The 18,655-nt window shown below is 42.0% G+C and overlaps 1 protein-coding gene across 4 annotated transcripts in view; it reads left to right on the forward strand.

Moving 5' to 3' along the window:
- The window catches only part of KIAA0319 (KIAA0319 ortholog), a 76,371-nt gene that overhangs the window by 44,297 nt on the left and 13,419 nt on the right, over window positions 1-18,655 (forward strand). For all 4 annotated transcript variants that reach the window (XM_070778312.1, XM_070778311.1, XM_070778313.1 and 1 more), the window contains 10 exons: window positions 168-265; window positions 1,187-1,274; window positions 2,433-2,525; window positions 3,923-4,055; window positions 7,488-7,716; window positions 10,844-10,967; window positions 11,615-11,747; window positions 12,887-13,035; window positions 15,740-15,891; window positions 18,079-18,217. In XM_070778312.1, the coding sequence (XP_070634413.1) occupies window positions 168-265; window positions 1,187-1,274; window positions 2,433-2,525; window positions 3,923-4,055; window positions 7,488-7,716; window positions 10,844-10,967; window positions 11,615-11,747; window positions 12,887-13,035; window positions 15,740-15,891; window positions 18,079-18,217 (1,338 nt within the window). The remainder of the gene's footprint in view (window positions 1-167; window positions 266-1,186; window positions 1,275-2,432; window positions 2,526-3,922; window positions 4,056-7,487; window positions 7,717-10,843; window positions 10,968-11,614; window positions 11,748-12,886; window positions 13,036-15,739; window positions 15,892-18,078; window positions 18,218-18,655) is intronic.

The raw sequence follows: 18,655 nt of genomic DNA on the forward strand, positions 1-18,655 counted from the left end.
ATACATAAACCTTATTATTCCTTACTTGGATGATAATTGAAAGTTGGGTTCAACATACCTAAATTAATTTCTGCTAATAGATTGATGACTCTCAATTTCTTTCCTCTGCCCAAATTATAGTGACCTCTAAGAATTTATAACTACTCATTCTTCTCTTTGGCTCTCAGAAACAACTTACAGCTATGAATGGAGTTTAATAAGCCACCCTGAAGACTACCAAGGAGAAATAAAACAGAGACACACGCAGGCTCTTAATGTCTCTCAAGTAAGTAACTGGTGACTGGTTTTAATTGACAGCGTACCTAAAAATTCAGTGTCACTTTCTTAGCTGTTGAACCCAGAGTCTCTGTTATGATTAAGATTAAAAAGAGAGCTGTGGACAGAGGAGCCTGGTGGGCTACAGTCCTGGGGCCACAGAGAGTTGGACGTGACTGAGCAACTGAGCACACACATTAATGAATTATATTTCAAGTGTGTAGGTAGACAGGCAGATGTGAATAAAGGGGCTTTCAGGAACTTTTTCTTCGTTTGACTTACTTGGCATATCAGTCTGGGGAAGAAGGCTGACATGGGTCTCTGTAGTGAGGTTAAAGCCTGTGTTCCAACCCTTGCCCCTTTTGCAGTGTCAGAGTCATCTCTGATTCTTAGGCACATTTCTAGGATTGCCAAAAATTCATTCCAGTTCACAAATGGTTTGACTACCAAATATTGCTCCAAGATGTAAGCCATCACAGGAGGAAACATGTCCCCGTTTTAGATGGCCATAGACGATTATGTTGTCTTCATTTCTGAGACCGCACAGCTCCTGGTGCAACTCAAGTTAGCATCACCATCCCCTTGTCACTGAGCGCTGTTTCTCAAAGACTGGCATCTGGACCTGGGACAGCTGACCCACCAGATCTACTTGGTAAAAATGCAGGATTCCAATGGCCGCCCTTGGCTGGTCCATTTCACGAATGCCTCCGTAAGGCCTGTGGACATCTGTAATGAAGCTGAAGTCCTTCCCAGCTGATCGTCAGTGTTCTAGACTACAGGCTTCAGACATGGCAGTGTGTCCCTAGGTCCCAAGCCCCTGCTCTGTGCTGACTTCAGGAGAACAGCTTCTGGAATATTTAAGGATCTTCTAGGCAGTGGACGCATCCTGTTGTTTGCACGTTTGCTGGTGTAACTTTTCTTTATCTTGCAGTTGTCAGTAGGACGTTATGCCTTCAAAGTAGCAGTTTCTGGTGAAAATGCCTTTGGAGAGGGATTTGTAAATGTCACCGTGAAGCCAGGTAAGCTTGGCTGGAAGAGAACCTGTGGTATAGGTCTCCCTTGCCTTTTGGTGCCTGAACTACGCGGTAATATATTATTTAGTTTTGCATTGAACACCATTGTAGAGACCATGCAAAGATGACATGGGTTTTTTTTTTCCCTTTCTGCTTTCTTAGTATAGTTCTTAGTACTCACTTGACACTGCTGTGCAGGGTTGCAAGGTTATTGCTTTCTCCTCTTAAGTGTGAGTTTCTAAGTCTTGTCTGACTCTTTGTGACCCCATGGACTGTAGCCGGCCAGGCTCCTCTGTCCATGGGATTCTCCAGGCAAGAATACTGGAGTGGGTTTCCATTCCCATCTCCAGGGGATCTTCCCCACCCAGGGATTGAACCTGAGTCTCCTGCATTGCAGGCAGATTCTTTACCATCTGAGCCACCAGGGAAGCCTCAGGTCAGTGGCAAATTGTCTGTGCCTTAGCCTCCTCCATCTGACACTCTTCTACCTTGGTTCCCTGTGACTCAGCTTGACCTTAGGCGAAAGCTTTTCAAATACATTTAACTGAGCACCTTCAGGGATCAAGGAAAATGCATGCCATGGGCTTTCAAGCCCCCTGGTCCTTTCAGGCTACCACTAGCCCATGGGTCAGTGCACTTGTGTGAGTTAGAAACAGTGGCCCTTTGTCAGGGTGGGCACGGCCCTGGCTCTGTGCGTGGAGCGTGGTGTGGTCTTGAACCTCCTCCATCCCCTCCACTGGACATAAGGGCAGTGGACCAACTGGGTGCCAACCCCCGCTCCAGCCTCTACCTCAGGGGTGATGAGGGAGCCTTCGGTCAAAGATTGGAGATCCAGTTAATCATAGGAGCTGGAACCATACTCCAGAGCTCCTCTTCTGCAGTTGCTGCTCAAACTCTGTCACCAGCCCCTTGCTTGTTATTACACGTGTTCATTGAGCCTGGGGTTTTTGTACAAAAATCTAAACCTGCGGACATGCTCCTGAAATGTATGGAAACATCCCAAAACATTAACAAGCACTCTGCACACTCAAGGCCTGTAGGATAAGCACTGTCTGGACAGGATATTGATGACCAGTGTGTTTGAAAGTTAGATGGTTTATTTCGGTGGTGGTGTATACAGAATACAACATGACTCAATCCGCGTCATTTTTTTCTGTCTCGCAGCTGGAAGAGTCAACCTGCCTCCCACAGCAATCGCTTCTCCCGAGAGACAGGAGCTCTCCCTGCCATTGGTGTCGGCTCTCATCGATGGCAGCCGTGGGTACCCTGCCTCGTGTCAAGGGTTTTGCCCCACGAACCATGAGATGTAATGGGAGCTCTCTGCTGAAGCTGAGAGGACTTACGGGCTAACTCATCAATAGATGGGCATCTGTCTGTATATTCAAGTCCTTCAGCTCCTTTAGCACAACTTCTCTGCCTTGGGCTGAATTTCCCTTCAGTTATGTCTCATTTGTCTATGAGAAAAGTCCTTTAGGGCCTAGCTATTGCATCGGAATTAAAGCAATTAGGAAAGACTCTCCTTTCGATGCAGTCTATGTGATGAGCCTTTGGAAAGTCACTTTTAACAAATGGTAGAAGAGATGTCTTTAGTGAGGGCAGGTAGAGTTTTGTTCATTTAATTCAGAGTTCATTCCTTCAATTAGTGTATGTAGAAAGGGACCCAGTGTAACTTCGTGGGTCCAGGCAAATGAGAGTAGATGAAAACATATCCTGTGTTTGACACCATATTCAAAATATGTTCAGCCGTATCAGTGTCACTGGTATTTGCATTTATGTCTGTTAAATCACAAAGCTAATACCAAATCCAGTGAGTGAAGAATACTTGCCTTGGTTCCTAGAGAAGAGTACCTGTCAGTCACTAGAGCTGCTCCTTTTTGCAAGTCTGCACAGATACAGAAATATATACATATCACACTGACACAGTCTTTTGCATCTCTTCCAATATAAATGTCTCTATTGCCCCCTTAGCAACGAAAATAAAGCACATTTTAAATGAAAATATTTATGAGAGGATGCATTATGTCTTGATTCCTCTAATTTAGTGTAGCTTGGTTACAGGAAACTGTTCAGGATTATTAATCTGTCACAGCGAAGTTTCTTTCCTTAAATGAATGAGATGAAACTGGCTCCCTTCTAGGTCTAAATTACTGTTATTCTGCACAGTACATTTTGTTTACTGTCTTTTGAAGTAGAGGTGGGAGGTTTTCATGTAGGGTACAGTCTTTCTCTGGATTTACACTTAATGATTAGGGTGGTAAAAGGTGTTTTGTAATTATATAGAAGCACCTCTGAATTCTTTATGAATCTGTCAGTCAGATACTTACTTAAATTATCAGTAAGATATCATGTGCTGTAGTTAAAGTGAGTTTTAAAAAAAAAATCAATAGTGCCTGTCACTGTGCCATTTAAATTCACAACTGAGTGGAAGCACCCTGACTCAAATCTGGTGGAAATCCAGGAGAAAAATCATGATGATAATTTAGGGAGAAGAAGAAATCTTCCTTTTAGCACATAATGTATGGCCATTGAAATCTTTGCAATTAAATAATTTCAAATAAATACAAATTTAAACACTCAATGATATTAATCATGAAATTGATGTTTTAATATCCTTGTATTTAATTCTAGTTTTCATTTATTTTCAATCTTTCTAGAAAGTACAGATGATACTAAAATCGTGAGTTATCACTGGGAAGAAGTTAATGGGCCCTTCCGAGAAGAGAAGACCTCAGCTGATTCCGCCGTCTTACATCTGTCTAACCTTGTTCCTGGAAACTATACTTTCAGGCAAGTGGGCTCAGTTTCCAGCACTGATCATTTGACTCTTTCCTTAAATTGATGCATCTTTTCATTTTCATCAGGAAACAGGGCAGATTTGGTTTTGTCAGGGGTTTTGGTTGGCAGCCACTTTGTACTCTGATCAGTAATATAAACTACAAGTGTCTATGCATGGGAAGCCTTTGGATTTGGTTGTCAGTAACAGTATGGGGTGGCACCTATTTTTGCTGTGTTAAGAAACGTGAAAGTTTCTATCTTCTGAGTCAGTGTGAGGCAGAGTTATGTGATTTATCTATTTATCTTTTTATAGCTTTTTAAGGTATAGCTAAAGTATAATAAACTGCACATATTTAAGATATAAAGTTTGATGAGTTTTGACATATGTATATAACTGTTGCACCATTGTCAGAGTCAAGATAATAAACATTTCCATCATCCCCAGAGTTTTCTCATGCCCCTTGGCAATCCCTTCCTCCCTCCATCCCTGTCTCTGGGCAACCACTGGCTTGCTTTCTGCCACTTTCTAGAATTTCATATAAGTGGAATTGTACAGTATGTGCTCCTTTTTTCTTAGTTTCTTTCACTCAGCAAATGATTTTGATATTCATCCATGCTGTTGTCTCTGTCAATAGCATATTCTATTTAATTGCTGAGTACTATTCCAGTGTATGGATATACCACAGTTTACTTATCCTTTCATCTATATGGGCTCTGGGGTTTTTAGCTTTGAGCTATTATAAATAAAGCTGCCATGGACATTTGCATACAAGTCTTTTGTGCACATATATTTTCATTTCTCTGGGGGTAAATACCCCCCAGTGGAAGAATTAGGTCCTGTGTTGAGTTTGTTCAACGTTTTAAGAAATTTCCAAGCTCTTTCCCAAAGTGGGTATATTATTATTTTACATTCCCACTCATAGTATATTAAATTTTCAACCTCCACATCCTTACCAACACTTGATGTAATCATTCTTTTTAATTTTATCTACTTTGATGGATGGTGATATCTCATGGTTTTAATTTGCATTTTCCTGATAACTAATGATATTAAGCATATTGTAGGTGTTTATTGGCCATTCATGTAACTTCTTTTGTGAAGCTCCATTCAGATCTTTTTCCTATTTTAAAAATTACATTGTTTGTCTTATTTAGTTGTAAAATTTTTATACATTCTGAAACAAGTTCTTTATTTTATATATGTTATAGGTATTTCCTCCCAGTATATGAAGTTTTGTTCTCTTAATGGTACCTTTTAAAGGGCAAAAGTTTTAAAGTTTGATTGTCTAATTTATCAGTTTTTTTCTTTTATGTTTCATGCTTTTTGTGTTCTGTCTAGGTAGCTGTTGTTTATTCCTCAAATTGCAAAGATCCTGGTTTCTTTCTTTAAGTTTTTGTATTTCTGGATTTTATATTAAATCTGTGATCTATTTTGAGTTAGTTTTATATACTGTGTGAGATTTTTGAATGTTAAGTCAACCTTACATTCATGGAGTAAGCCCTATTTTATCATGATAGTCTTTTTATATAAAATGGGCTTCAAGTTGATAATATTTTTATAAATATTTTTATGTCTGTCCTCATGAAAGATTTGGTTTCTGTCTTTCTCTCCCTCTATGTTTGTCTTTGTTAAGGTTTGGTGTGAGGATTATACTGGCCAAATAAAACAAGTTCATCTCCTTTATTTTCTGAATTATTTATGAATAACTGGTGGCATTTTTTTCTTGAATGTTTGATAGAATTAATCAGTAAGATCGTCTGGACCTGGAATTTTCTTTTTGGGAAAGTTTTGATAATAAATTTGATTTCTTTAATAGATGTAATGCTATTTAGATTTTCTGTTTTTTACTTTTTCTTTTTTTAAGTTTTATATTGGAATACAGTTGTTTAATAATGATGTGTATCTGTTTTTTCTTGTGTCAGTTTTTAGTAAATTGTATTTTTCAACAAGTTTGTGCATTCCTACTAAATCATCATATTTTTTGAAATTAAGTTGTTCATAATATCTTCATATTATCCTTTCAAGTCTGTAGGATCTGTGATGATAACCCCTTTTTCATTTCCAGTATTGGTGATTTATGTTCTCTTTTTCTCTCGATTAGTTTAATTAAGGGGTTTGTTAATTTTATTTATCTTTTCATAGAACCTAACTAACGGAGAAGGCAATGGCACCCCACTCCAGTACTCTTGCCTGGAAAATCCCATGGACGGAGGAGCCTGGTAGGCTGCAGTCCATGGAGTTGCTAAGAGTCAGACACGACTGAGCGACTTCACTTTCACTTTTCACTTTCATGCATTGGAGAAGGAAATGGCAACCCACTCCAGTGTTCTTGCCTGGAGAATCCCAGGGACGGAGGAGCCTGGTGGGCTGCCATTTGTGGGGTCGCACAGAGTTGGACATGACTGAAGTGACTTAGCAGCAGCAGCAGAACCTAACTAGAACTGCTTTAATCTATTTGCTTGTTTTCTAATTTGTTCTTTTCTGTTCTTGTCTTTACTATTTACTTACTTCTATTTACTTTTGATTTACTTTGTTCTTTTTCTTCTACTAATGACTTCTTAGAGTAGAATCTTGGGTCATTTTCGAGCCATTTATTTAAGGACTCAGAATGTATTCTGACTAAACTTGGTTGTGGAGGAAGGATCTTAGGTGTTTGGTTTCCTGTCAGAGTGAGAACTGGAGTTCGGATCTTGGTTGTATGGAATATGTGGGCTAGAGGCCCAGAATACCTGGGCCCCCTGTAAGTACCTTACCTACAAATATGTCCTGTATTCTTTCCAGAGCTTCATTCTCATAGTCCTGTTTATACCTGGTAAACATGCACTACTACTCTGAATTAACATCTTTATTCCAGAAAGATATAGTGGCCTTATTTCACTGATCCAGTTGCCACATCACCAGTGAGTTTACTACAGGAGGGTCAGTGCAGCCCTTTCTCTGTTGTTTGTGTAGGTTGAGTATCATTTGTATTTGAAAGTGCTTTATTCTAAAATGGCTTTGCAAGGAGTGTCCTGAAAACACTTAATACTTAGTCCTCTAGGAAAGAATGAGAAAATTAAAAGGCTTTGTATCTGAAACTTGTGAGTGATTTTCTGCCTCTACATGTTCAGGCCTGAGGGCAGGACTTAAACTGATACATTCTGAATCTCCGGTAACAGAGAGAGGTTTCTGTGTTGGCCAGGGTTGTTTTCTTCATCCAGCGTCTGGAAGAATCATGAGAAATCCACATAAAAGAAAACCCTATTGTGTGACTATATTGCTAGCTAAAAATAAAGTAAATAAACAGCAAAAAATATATCCTCAGGTCTCTTCTTTCCTCAGCTTCATCCTCAAGTTTCTGCTCTGAGTTGTTCTGAGAAATAAACATAGGCAGACTCGGCTGACCACTTGCCTTAAGATTTGGCAGATTCATGCAGTATAATGGCCTCCTGTCCTTTCACTAGGTTGACTGTTACAGACTCAGACGGAGCTACTAACTCCACAACGGCAGCCCTAATAGTCAACAGCGCTGTGGACTACCCACCAGTTGCCAATGCGGGACCAAATCAGACTATAACTTTGCCCCAGAACTCCATCACTTTGAATGGAAACCAGAGCAGTGATGATCACCAGATTGTCCTCTATGAGTGGTCCCTGGTGCCTGGGAGTGAGAACCAAGAGGTGGCTATGCAGGTGCGTTCTCATCCTGCCTTCAGACTTCTATTTCTCTAGCTATCTGTTCGTCTGTCTCTCATTCTGTCCGTCTTTCTTTCTGTCTTTCTTTTTGTCCATCATCCATCCATCCGTCTAAAATATTGGTACAAGGGGGAAGCTAAATTCGGAAAACATGTTTTATAAAGTTGCCTGTTATAACCATCAGGAGAGTAGCTAAACTCACAAATCTTCTAAATTTATGTCACTTTCCCTCACTCACTCTATGTAAGCCCAGAATAGCAACTAAGCAGGTCCTAGTTGAAATGTAGACCTTAAACGTTGAAAACTTGATCTTGAGGTCCAGAAATATCATTTTAGTACATATTAGGGTAAACATTAGAAGTAATCTAGTTTAAACCTCATTATCAGAAGATTCCTGTGTTTTTTGTTCCTTCTAGTTTTAGAAATTGCATGTTATCGTTTCTAGGTCCAGCAGTCTCTTGTTGAGATCTCTTTGTATTTACCTTTTGATTGGTTCCAATCTCTAATGTATCTGTCTGTAATAACAGACAGATTAAACAGCAATAAAATGTTGCTCTATTTGTATGCATGTGTGTGAGCTGCTTACTTATTCTTCTTTTGGTGATGGCCAGAGCTGTTGGTTTTTGTTGCTAACCAGCTTGGTACCTTTGAAGTTATGTTATTATTTAAGAGTTTAATGGAAAAAAAGATAGTACCTTACATTGCACCCTTCCTCTTCTCCTTCAAACACCGTCTCACCAGTCCAAGATAAATTTCTTGTTAGTGTTTGTGATGAAGTCAGACAGTCCGTGAAGACTGACCTGCTTTACTTTTTTGATCTTTCTGGGAAGAGCTTTGTGATTATAATGAATTAAAAATGACCGATTGGATGCATGGAACTTGAAAGAGCTGTGAGTCCTCTGGATACCCTTAGAGAGCACGTGGTATAGTGTCCATCTCTACCTGAGAGTTGTGGCAAATGCTGTTTGCAGCTGTTGGGTTAAGCATTCGGATTCAGAGGAGTTTGGATACAAACAAGAACATGGACTATTTTGTATTTTTTCAGTTAAAAAAATATTTCAAAATTTCTTTCCCTTAATTTCTGAGAATGATGTGCCCAGAGCTAATGGGGCAGTGCATCCATGTCTGCGGGACCTGGATCCACAGGAGGTCACTTGTGCCGGACTGCAGGGCTAACTTCGTTGCTCTGTGCACCTGCCCACTTGCTGGAAACACTCTCGGATTAGCCACAGTAAGGATGCTGCTGCCTCGTGGTTGACTACCGTGTTGAAAGGAGTAGTGCTTTTTATGAACTGGGACAGTCACAAAGATAAGTTCTTAAACCAGACTTCTTTATACTTAGACTAAAAATTCTCAGTAAATTTGTCTGCTCAGTTCGCATTTGCTGCAAGCTTCCTTTTAACTGTAAGCATAGCATTCCTGTAACCATGTTAATTTTGAGTCATGTACCGGAGATTATACTTTCTCTAAGAGCTTTCCAGAAAAAAAAATACTTTGCTCTATTGAGTCAAAGTAGGGGAAAGCCCTTTTTTAAGGTCTTAAAAGAATGCATTTCTAATTTCAGCAACTCCCCTTGTGATAACACACTTGATTTTCTATTATTTAAAAAAAATTTTTCCTTTAAAACTAAAAGAAAAACATGAACAGAAATTTATCTATAGATAATCGTAGGATCTGTGAAAGTAAATACATTATGATAGGACTTAAATTTAAAAATCCTTTCCAGGATGCCATGAACTTTAAGCTTAGGCAACAACTGGAAAAATTTCCAGCAACACAGGAGCAAAAATAACCAAAGGGGTATTAACCAGGAGGCAACAAGGTTAAACTACTGTATACTCAACTGAAAAAAAATGCCTTATTGAAAAGTTCTGTTGTCCCAGCATTTTAAAAATTTATTTTACATCAAGGACCTACTATATTGGGCTTCCCTGGTGGCTCAGATGGTAAAGAATCTGCCTGCAGTGTAGGAGACCCAGGTTCAATCCCTGGGTCAGGAAGATCCCCTGGAGAGGGCAAGGCAAGCCACTCCAGTATTCTTGCTGGGAGAATTCCATGGACAGAGAAGCCTGGCAGGATATAGTCCAAGAGTAAACTACTGTATACTCAACTGAAAAAAAAAACCTTATTGAAAAGTGTTGTTGTCCTAGCGTTTTAAAAAGTTATTTTACATCAAGGACCTGCTGAATAGCACAGGTGTTGAACTCTAATCAGTATAGTAATACACTATAATGGAGAAGAATCCGAAAAAGAATATGTGTACGTGTAACGGATTCACTTTGCTAGACACCTGAAACTTTGTAAATAAACTATAATCAATAAAAGTTAAAAAGAAAGTATACATGCACAAAAAGAAAAATTCAAGAGATGATAACATATGGGGTAAAATAACAAAAAATTGTTTTTGATCATGATTTATTTCCTGTGGTTAAAAAAAACTCAAATTCTGATAAAGCAGAAACCCCCCTTGACCTCAACCAAGTCCCTTTATATGAGATAATTACTGTGATGAGTTTAACCTGTGTGTCCAGAATCTTTGTGTTTGTATGTGTGTAAAGTACATATAATAGTATCTCCCACACTGTAGCCATTGTTGCACAGTTTTCTTTGATTCATATTATGTCTTTGATATCTTTCCACTTTTTAATGTATACCTCTACTTCATTCTTTTAAACGTCTTTCTTTGCAGCTAGCCTCCCATAGTGTATCATGGTGGGCTTGGCCGTTTCTCTTTTGATGATCATCTGGAATGTTCCCTTTTCTTTTTTTTTCTATAGGCAATGTCTTAGCATCCATGGGGGAGTCTCCATTATTACACACGTGAGCTTTTCTTTAGGGTAGATACTCAGTAGAAAGGCTGGGTTGAAGAGTGTGTACTTTTAACATTTGAATGGATGCTGCCATATTGACTTCCAAAAAGACTATATTAATTTATATTCTTTAAACTGTGTCTGAGGATATACTGTGGACTTTAGATCCCATTTTCCTGGGACATGTATATATTTTTTAAAAGCAGGCTCTCCACATTTAGTAAAATCACTAGGTTTTCATTCTGTCATGCTGATTACTTGTGCTTCTTTAATATTATTTTTTCCTTTTCATTTTTGTATTTGCTATGACTTAGGGAGTAAAGACACCATACCTTCATTTGTCTGCAATGAAGGAAGGAGATTATACGTTTCAGCTGATGGTGACAGATTCTTCGAAGCAACAGTCCATGGCTGTGGTCACCGTGACTGTCCAGCCTGGTAGGTGAAATAGGAAAGGAATTTAGCCCCAGAGATTAAAACAGAAATGACACCTGGGCTTCTGGGCTACAGACCAGTCAAATTTGGTGGAAATTCTCTTAAGCCTTCAAACTGTCAAGAAATTGGGGCTGCAGGAGCTAAATCTTAATATAAAGCCAATTTTCTTTCATGGTTCTGAATTGTGTCCTGACGGTGTCCCTAAACTACAGCACAAGGGACAAATGAGAGCCCTCTGCAGAGACCCTGTGGGCTCTGATGCCATGTCCCACTCTGCTGCGAAGCTCAATTGCATTCTTGAAGAGGCTGGTAGGTATGTGTGGCTTGATACGCAGAAGGCTTGTGGCCAGACTTTGGCAATTGACTAGAGTTCCATTCCATGACTTTTGAGGTCTCTTCAAGAAACCAGAGATGTACACATTACAGAACAGTATTTCTTGCTATCTGTCATCCCAGTCTAAACTTGGAATATTTAATTCCTGGGTCAGCTAAGAGACTGCATGTATCCCCCCCAGGATTCCCAAAGGACAGGGCACACTCTAGTAGCCACCTGATCCAAATATGAGTAATTTGCTTAAATCAAGAAATCAGAGGATGGCAGACTTCATGCAAAGAGATGTTACTTCTTCACACCATTTCTATAATTCTAGAAAACAACAGGCCTCCGGTGGCTGTGGCTGGCCCGGATAAGGAGCTTATCCTCCCAGTGGAAAGCACCACCCTGGATGGGAGCAGGAGCAGCGATGACCATGGCATTGTCTTCTACCGCTGGGAGCGTGTCAGGTAGCCCGCCCATCTCGTCACTGAGAGCTGGGTTCACACCCTGGCTCAGTGCTAATACTCCCGTTCTCTGGAGGATCCAGATTAAGCAATCAACTTGAGATTGTTGAGGAGTCAGGATTTAAGCTCGTGTCTAGAAGTGGAGGGGCACCATTGTTTAAATTCTCCATCAGGCGTGGACGGACAGGATGGGCATTTCTTGACAGTGGAGGGGAGGTGGCAGCAGGGCAGGTGGACAGGGCCGTCTTGGGGTGAGGTGGGCTTCCTGACAGAGGAGGTGCAGGAGAACCTGGAGGGAGTGTCCTCATGAGAGCCCCCCACATCTACATACTCTCAAACCACCTGCAGTGACTATAGACGCAGAAGTGCAGAGTTCAAGGGGATTCCTGTATCCTGAGACTTTTTTTTGTACTTTACATGCTTAATCTTGTGGAATGCTAGATCAGTTCTTAAGAGGTAAATACTATTATTCCCATTTTAAAGGTAAAGCAACTGAGGCTTGCAGAGATAAGTGAGATCACAGGGCTGAGCAAGCTCCGGGAGTCAACCTGGGTCTTCTTGACTATAGAGCCCAGTCTTCACAACTCTGCTGTAATTCCTCTCTTAAATCAGTTACCTGGCTTGATCCCTCCTCTTCCGTATTCTCCTGAAAGATAGCTGAGGATTTCAGCAGATTTTATTTAAAGAAGAAATAGCAGAGGGAATTCCCTGGCCATCCACGGGTTGAGACTGTGCACTTCCACTGCAGGGGACGCAGGTTTGATCCCTGCTCAGGGAACTAACTAAGATCCTGCGTGCCACACAGTACAGCCAAAATAAAAAAGAACGAAAGAAGTAGGAGTGGTTTCTAAGGCTCCATCTTCTAAAAACAGATCATTTCACTGACAGCTCAATTAAAAAAAAAAAAAGAACCCCAAAATCCTCTTCCCAGGAATCCAGCAGATTTTGTCTGAAATAGGATTTAGCTTGTGCCTCTTACACAAAACTCAAGAATCTAAATGAGTAAAAAGTTATCTTAGAATTCTCTAGATGGTATATATTATTGCCATTAAAAAAAAAGACCATCTATAACAAACAACATGCCTGCCATTCTCAGACTCTCATACCTTGAGCTCATTGTTAATGACTGTCATGTTTCATAGAGGCCCCAGCACAGTGGAGATGGAAAACTTCGACAAAGCTATAGCCACAGTAAGCGGTCTTCAGGTGGGTACCTACCACTTCCGTTTAACAGTGAAAGACCAGCAGGGATTGAGCAGCACGACCACCCTCACCGTGGCCGTGAAGAAGGGTGAGTCAGGGCAGAGGGTGGGTGGATCCGCCGGTGGAGGGGGCTGGGCGCCTTCTACTTCTCAATCTCACAGACCCTTCAGTTCAGTTCAGTCGCTCAGTTGTGTCTGACTCTTTGCAACCCCATGAATCGCAGCACGCCAGGCCTCCCTGTCCATCACCAGCTCCTGGAGTTCACTGAGACTCACGTCCATCGAGTCAGTGATGCCATCCAGCCATCTCATCCTCTGTCATCCCCTTCTCCTCCTGCCCCTAATCCCTCCCAGCATCAGGGTCTTTTCCAATGAGTCAACTCTTTGCATGAGGTGGCCAAAGTATTGGAGTTTCAGCTTTAGCATCATTCCTTCCAGTGAACACCCAGGACTGATCTCCTTTAGAATGGAGTGGTTAGATCTCCTTGCAGTCCAAGGGACTCTCGAGAGTCTTCTCCAACACCACAGTCCAAAAGCATCAATTCTTCGGCGCTCAGCTTTCTTCACAGTCCAACTCTCACATCCATACATGACCACAGGAAAAACCATAGCCTTGACTAGACGGACCTTTGTTTGCAAAATAGTGTCTCTGCTTTTGAATATGCTATCTAGGTTGGTCATAACTTTCCTTCCAAGGAGTAAGCATCTTTTAATTTCATGGCTGCAACCACCATCAGCAGTGATTTTGGAGCCCCCAAAAATAAAGTCTGACACTATTTCCACTGTTTCCCCATCTATTTGCCATGAAGTGATGGGACCAGATACCATGATCTTCATTTTCTGAATGTTGAGCTTTAAGCCAACTTTTTCACTCTCCACTTTCACTTTCATCAAGAGGCTTTTGAGTTCCTCTTCACTTTCTGCCATAAGGGTGGTGTCATCTGCATATCTGAGGTTATTGATATTTCTCCCAGCAATCTTGATTCCAGCTTGTGCTTCTTCCAGCTCAGCATTTCTCATGATGTACTCTGCATGTAAGTTAAATAAGCAGGGTGACAATATGCAGCCTTGACGTACTCCTTTTCCTATTTGGAACCAGTCTGTTGTTCCATGTCACAAACCCTTAGCCACATGGTTATCCAGAAATGCTGGTGTTTGCTTATCGTTCATAATAGATGCTGAACTCTGCTTGGCCAAACAAAGGTCATTCCTTTTCCGTCCACATTAGCTGTTTTCCCGCCTCCCTTTGCAAGGACATAGCCTTCTCTTTTGTTTGTGGAGTGCACCTTCTGATGGCTTCACTCTTCTTCTGTGACTGCTGACAGCTACAGCCCTGAGTCCCAGTGACCACATGGTGCTTTCTCTCTTCCTTGGAAATCTAAGTGCAGAGGTGGTTTCAAGCTCCATGAAACCATGAATATGAAATGTGTGGTCCAGTCTTACACCATCTTGCTTTAGGTACTTGTCTCTCTGACTTTTCCGTTGGACCGTGAGTGGTTGAAGTCTTTTATTGTAGGTATTTGTCTCCTCCATGTGGTGCGGTGCTGGACTCACAGCAAATCATAAATGTTGGCCACTTCAGTAAATGAGTGAGTGAATGAATGATTATGATGCACTGAAGCTCAGAAAGGTAAAACAGCATGGCTGGGTGGGAAAATCCGGTTGGCTATTAGGGACCAGCAAGAGTGTCCGAACACTGGGGAGGGCAGCCGAGCCCCAGGCTCAGCCATAAAGGACTGTGTGTGTTGTGTTGTGCTGAGTAGTTTGGACTTTATCTGTTGCGCATTTGGGAGAGAATGAAGCAATTTTCTAAGCACAGTGACACCAATTTGAGTTTTTTTCCAAATGTTTTACCGTGTAGGTTTTCGACCATATATAAGAGTAGAGAGAATAGCCCTAATGGACCATCATGCACCCATCACCCAGCTTCAACAGTTAGCAACATTTTCCCCTTCTTATTTCATCTATCAGTTCACATTTTCTTTGATCCTGGTTGAAGCATTTTGAGGCGAAACCTAGCATCATGCCATTTTTACCTGAAAGGTTTGGATTTTTAAAAAGATAATGCTTGTGGAGAAGCGGAGTGGACAAAAAGGCAAACTAAAAATAGCACCAATTGGCTCTTCCAGTCTCTGGCCTCTTTTTTGAGGACGAAAGTGGCCAGTGACCAGTGGGATGTTAATTAACCCTTTGGGTCAATATTTGACTATCCTCACCCGTTTTCTATTGACTGGTTTATTGAATCCCAGAATCCCATCTAAACAACCCCATCTGCTTCATAGCATCTTCTTTATATCAGAAATGGCTTTACATTGTTCCTTATATTTGATACCCAGTCAGAACAACGAGGTCTAATTATTTCTGACTCAAGTTCTTTATTGTATTTACACAATCAAAATTTGGCATGACTAGAAACATAAATATTTCTGTGGCCAGATAGCATGGACCAGTATAGAATGATCCAGAGCATATTTTAAACCAAAATGTTTTCATTTTTCAGATCCCAAATGTAAATAAGATCGTGGTTTCCCTTTTCAAAAAGGGAAAAACTGTAATGATGATAGAAAACTGTCCAACATATTGGCTTCCAAATTATAAGTAGCTGAGTGCAAAGGGATCTTAAAGAAAGTCTTTAGTTTATCTTATGGGTATTTTGGGCAAGAGATGATGCTTTCTGGATATTTTAAATCTACTTATCTGCAAGATGGAATAGTCATGGATATTTTATGACACACTTATCACAAGTATTTTAAATCAATTTCTTTGCTTTCATTTCTGCTGTATTTGACTTAGAAAATAATAGTCCTCCCAGAGCCCAGGCTGGTGGCAGACATGTTCTTGTGCTTCCCAATAACTCCATTACTTTGGATGGTTCAAGGTCTACTGATGACCAAGGAATTGTGTCCTATCTGTGGATCCGGGACGGCCAGAGTCCAGCAGCTGGAGTGAGTACTTGAAGAGAATTGCCCCTGGACCAGTAATCATTACGTCTATGTTAGTTTGCTAGGGCTGCATAGCAAAATACACAGGAGGGGCAGCTTCAACAACAAATATTTATATTCTCCCAGTTTTGGAGACCGGAAGGTCCAAGATCAAGGTGGTAGATGACTGGTTCCAACTGCCTTCTTGTTGTGTCTTCACGTGGGAGCAGGGCTGGAGAGGGAGAGGAAGGAGGGGAGAGAGAGGGGAGAGACAGGGCTCTCTGGTGTCTCTTCTTACAAGGACGCTAATCCTATGGATCAGGACCCCACCTTTATGACCTCAGTTCAGTGCAGTCACTCAGTTGTGTCCGACTCTTCACAACCCCATGGACTGCAGCACACCAAGCTTCCCTGTCCATACCAACTCCTGGAGCTTGCTCAAACTCATGTCCATCGAGTCAGTGATGCTATCCAACCATCTCATCCCCTGTCTTCCCCATTTCCTCCTTATGACCTCATTTAACCTTAATTACCTCATAATAGATCTTATCTCAAATAGAGTCACATTGGTTAGGACTTCAACCTTTGAGGGGACACAGTTAACTCCATTTCTGTGTCTCTTATGATCTCATCTCCCTTTCCATGCCCCCCTAAGATGTTTATGATTCTAGGTTTCCTCTGATGGTTGAGTGCAGGAAGCTGCTATTCAATTTAAATAAATTTGAAGTCCTTTCTGACTTTTTCCCCACCCAGACTTTGATAGAGTTAGAAACCGTAGCCTGGAATCTTCTCACGGGACTCATTCTGCTCCTCAGCTTTCCAATTATTCCTGTTTTGATCCATGTGGATTCTTTCCTTTTCCTCAGTATTGTACCAGATAGGTCACTAGACCCAGGATTGCCATTCCCATTGCATAAGTACAGAAAATCAGATGCAGAGATGGAAAGTGACTTGGCCAAAGTTGATTAACTCATCTTTAACCAACCAGATAGGCTTAGGTTTTTCATTCCTAGCAGGCATTTCTCCACATTACCCTGCCTTTTTGGCTATCAATGTAGGTACATCTTCTATTCCTGCTGTTGCTAAGAAGTTGAAAGATGAAAATTTACTCTTGGAGATGTACCAAGGGAGTGGTCCCGGGGAAAGAACTGAAAGTGCTTTATAAATTTCCAAAGTAACTCTGGAATGAATACTGTTCAGCCAGATGGTGGATTGGCTTCTAAGTGTAATTATAACAGCTCCCTGATCAGAGCACTTGTTACCGTTGGTTACACCCTCTTCTGCTAGCAAGTTCAGGGCAGGGGTCTAGGAGATCCTTCTCAGACGTTTTCAGCAGAGATGTCTCTACTGAGGCTCTTGGGTCATTAGAGAAGGTGAACATGATGCACCACGAGGAATCCTACGCACTGCAAAGCTGTCTTTGAAAATAAGACCCAGAAAACTCTTCAGAGAGAGTGCTTCAAACTCCAGGTCTTTGCCCTAATTTCAGGAGTTTCTGCCTTTGCTGGGTAGAATTTGGTCATTCCTAGAGCCCTTGGGAGGAGAAGGCAATGGCACCCCACTCCAATACTCTCGCCTGACAAATCCCATGGACAGAGGAGCCTGGTAGGCTGCAGTCCATGGGGTTGCTAAGAGTCGGGCACAACTGAGCAACTTCACTTTCACTTTTCACTTTCATGCATTGGAGTAGGAAATGACAACCCACTCCAGTGTTCTTGCCTGGAGAATCCTGAGGATGGGGGAGCCTGGTGGGGCTGCCGTCTATGCGATCGCGCAGAGTCGGACACGACTGAAGTGACTTAGCAGCAGCAGCAGCAGCAGAGCCCTTGGGAAGCTCCTGTAACCAAGTCCTGTCTGAGTCTTGTGTCTGCTGGTGCTTTAAAAGTGAAAGAGGGACTTTCCTGGTGGTCCAGTGGTTAAGACTCTCTTCTTCCAAAGCAAGGGACATGAGTTCCATCCCTAGTTGGGGAACTAAGATCCTACATGCTCTGAGGTGTGACCAAAATATAAAAATTTTTAGAAACGCATAAAAATAGCAGTGGAAGAGACACCGAGGATTACCCAGACCTTCACTAACCTCCCCTCCCCACTTCCTCCTCGGCCTGTCCCTTAGAATCATGCATGTGTGACAAAGACGAGAGACTGAGGTTTGGGGTCCGCAGAGGCCCGGGTTGGGAGCTGAGTACGGACTGTGAACGTGTTATTTCTCAGGATGTCATCGACGGCTCTGACCACAGCTCGGCCCTGCAGCTCACCAACCTGGTGGAGGGCATCTACACTTTCCGCCTGCGAGTTGCTGATGGTCAGGGGGCCTCAGACACGGACACCGCCACAGTGGAAGTGCGGCCAGGTGCGCGTTGGGCTTCTGGGCCTGCGTTTGTGGGGCTGGCCTGTGAGCTGGGGTCAGAGGAGGGGGGGTCTGCCTTTGGGGCTCTTTACAGGTGGCAATGGAACCCAGTGTGGGAGGCCAAGCCCACCTGTGGTTTTCTCTACACGTGGTCATCTATCCCCCAACAGATCCAGCCTCTGAACTCTTAGGGAGAACTGGGCCTGACAGCAAGACTGCTTGGTCACTTTGGTTTTCCTACCAGAAGACAAAGAGGTCTTTCAAAGACAAAAGACCTCGTGAGGTGGACATGAGCGCTTCACTCCTGGGAGCGCCAGGAGGGTAGCTCCAGTGAGGTGGTCACACCAAGCTCTGGCATGAACAGCCCTCAGGGACTGAGTTCTCTTTCTGGGTCAGGGTAGGTGTGTGAGGTCCCAGAATGTTAAGTGAGCTCCAAGGCTG

This window comes from Bos indicus, chromosome 23, assembly GCF_029378745.1.
Source record: "Bos indicus isolate NIAB-ARS_2022 breed Sahiwal x Tharparkar chromosome 23, NIAB-ARS_B.indTharparkar_mat_pri_1.0, whole genome shotgun sequence".
In the NCBI taxonomy this organism is placed as follows: domain Eukaryota; kingdom Metazoa; phylum Chordata; class Mammalia; order Artiodactyla; family Bovidae; genus Bos; species Bos indicus.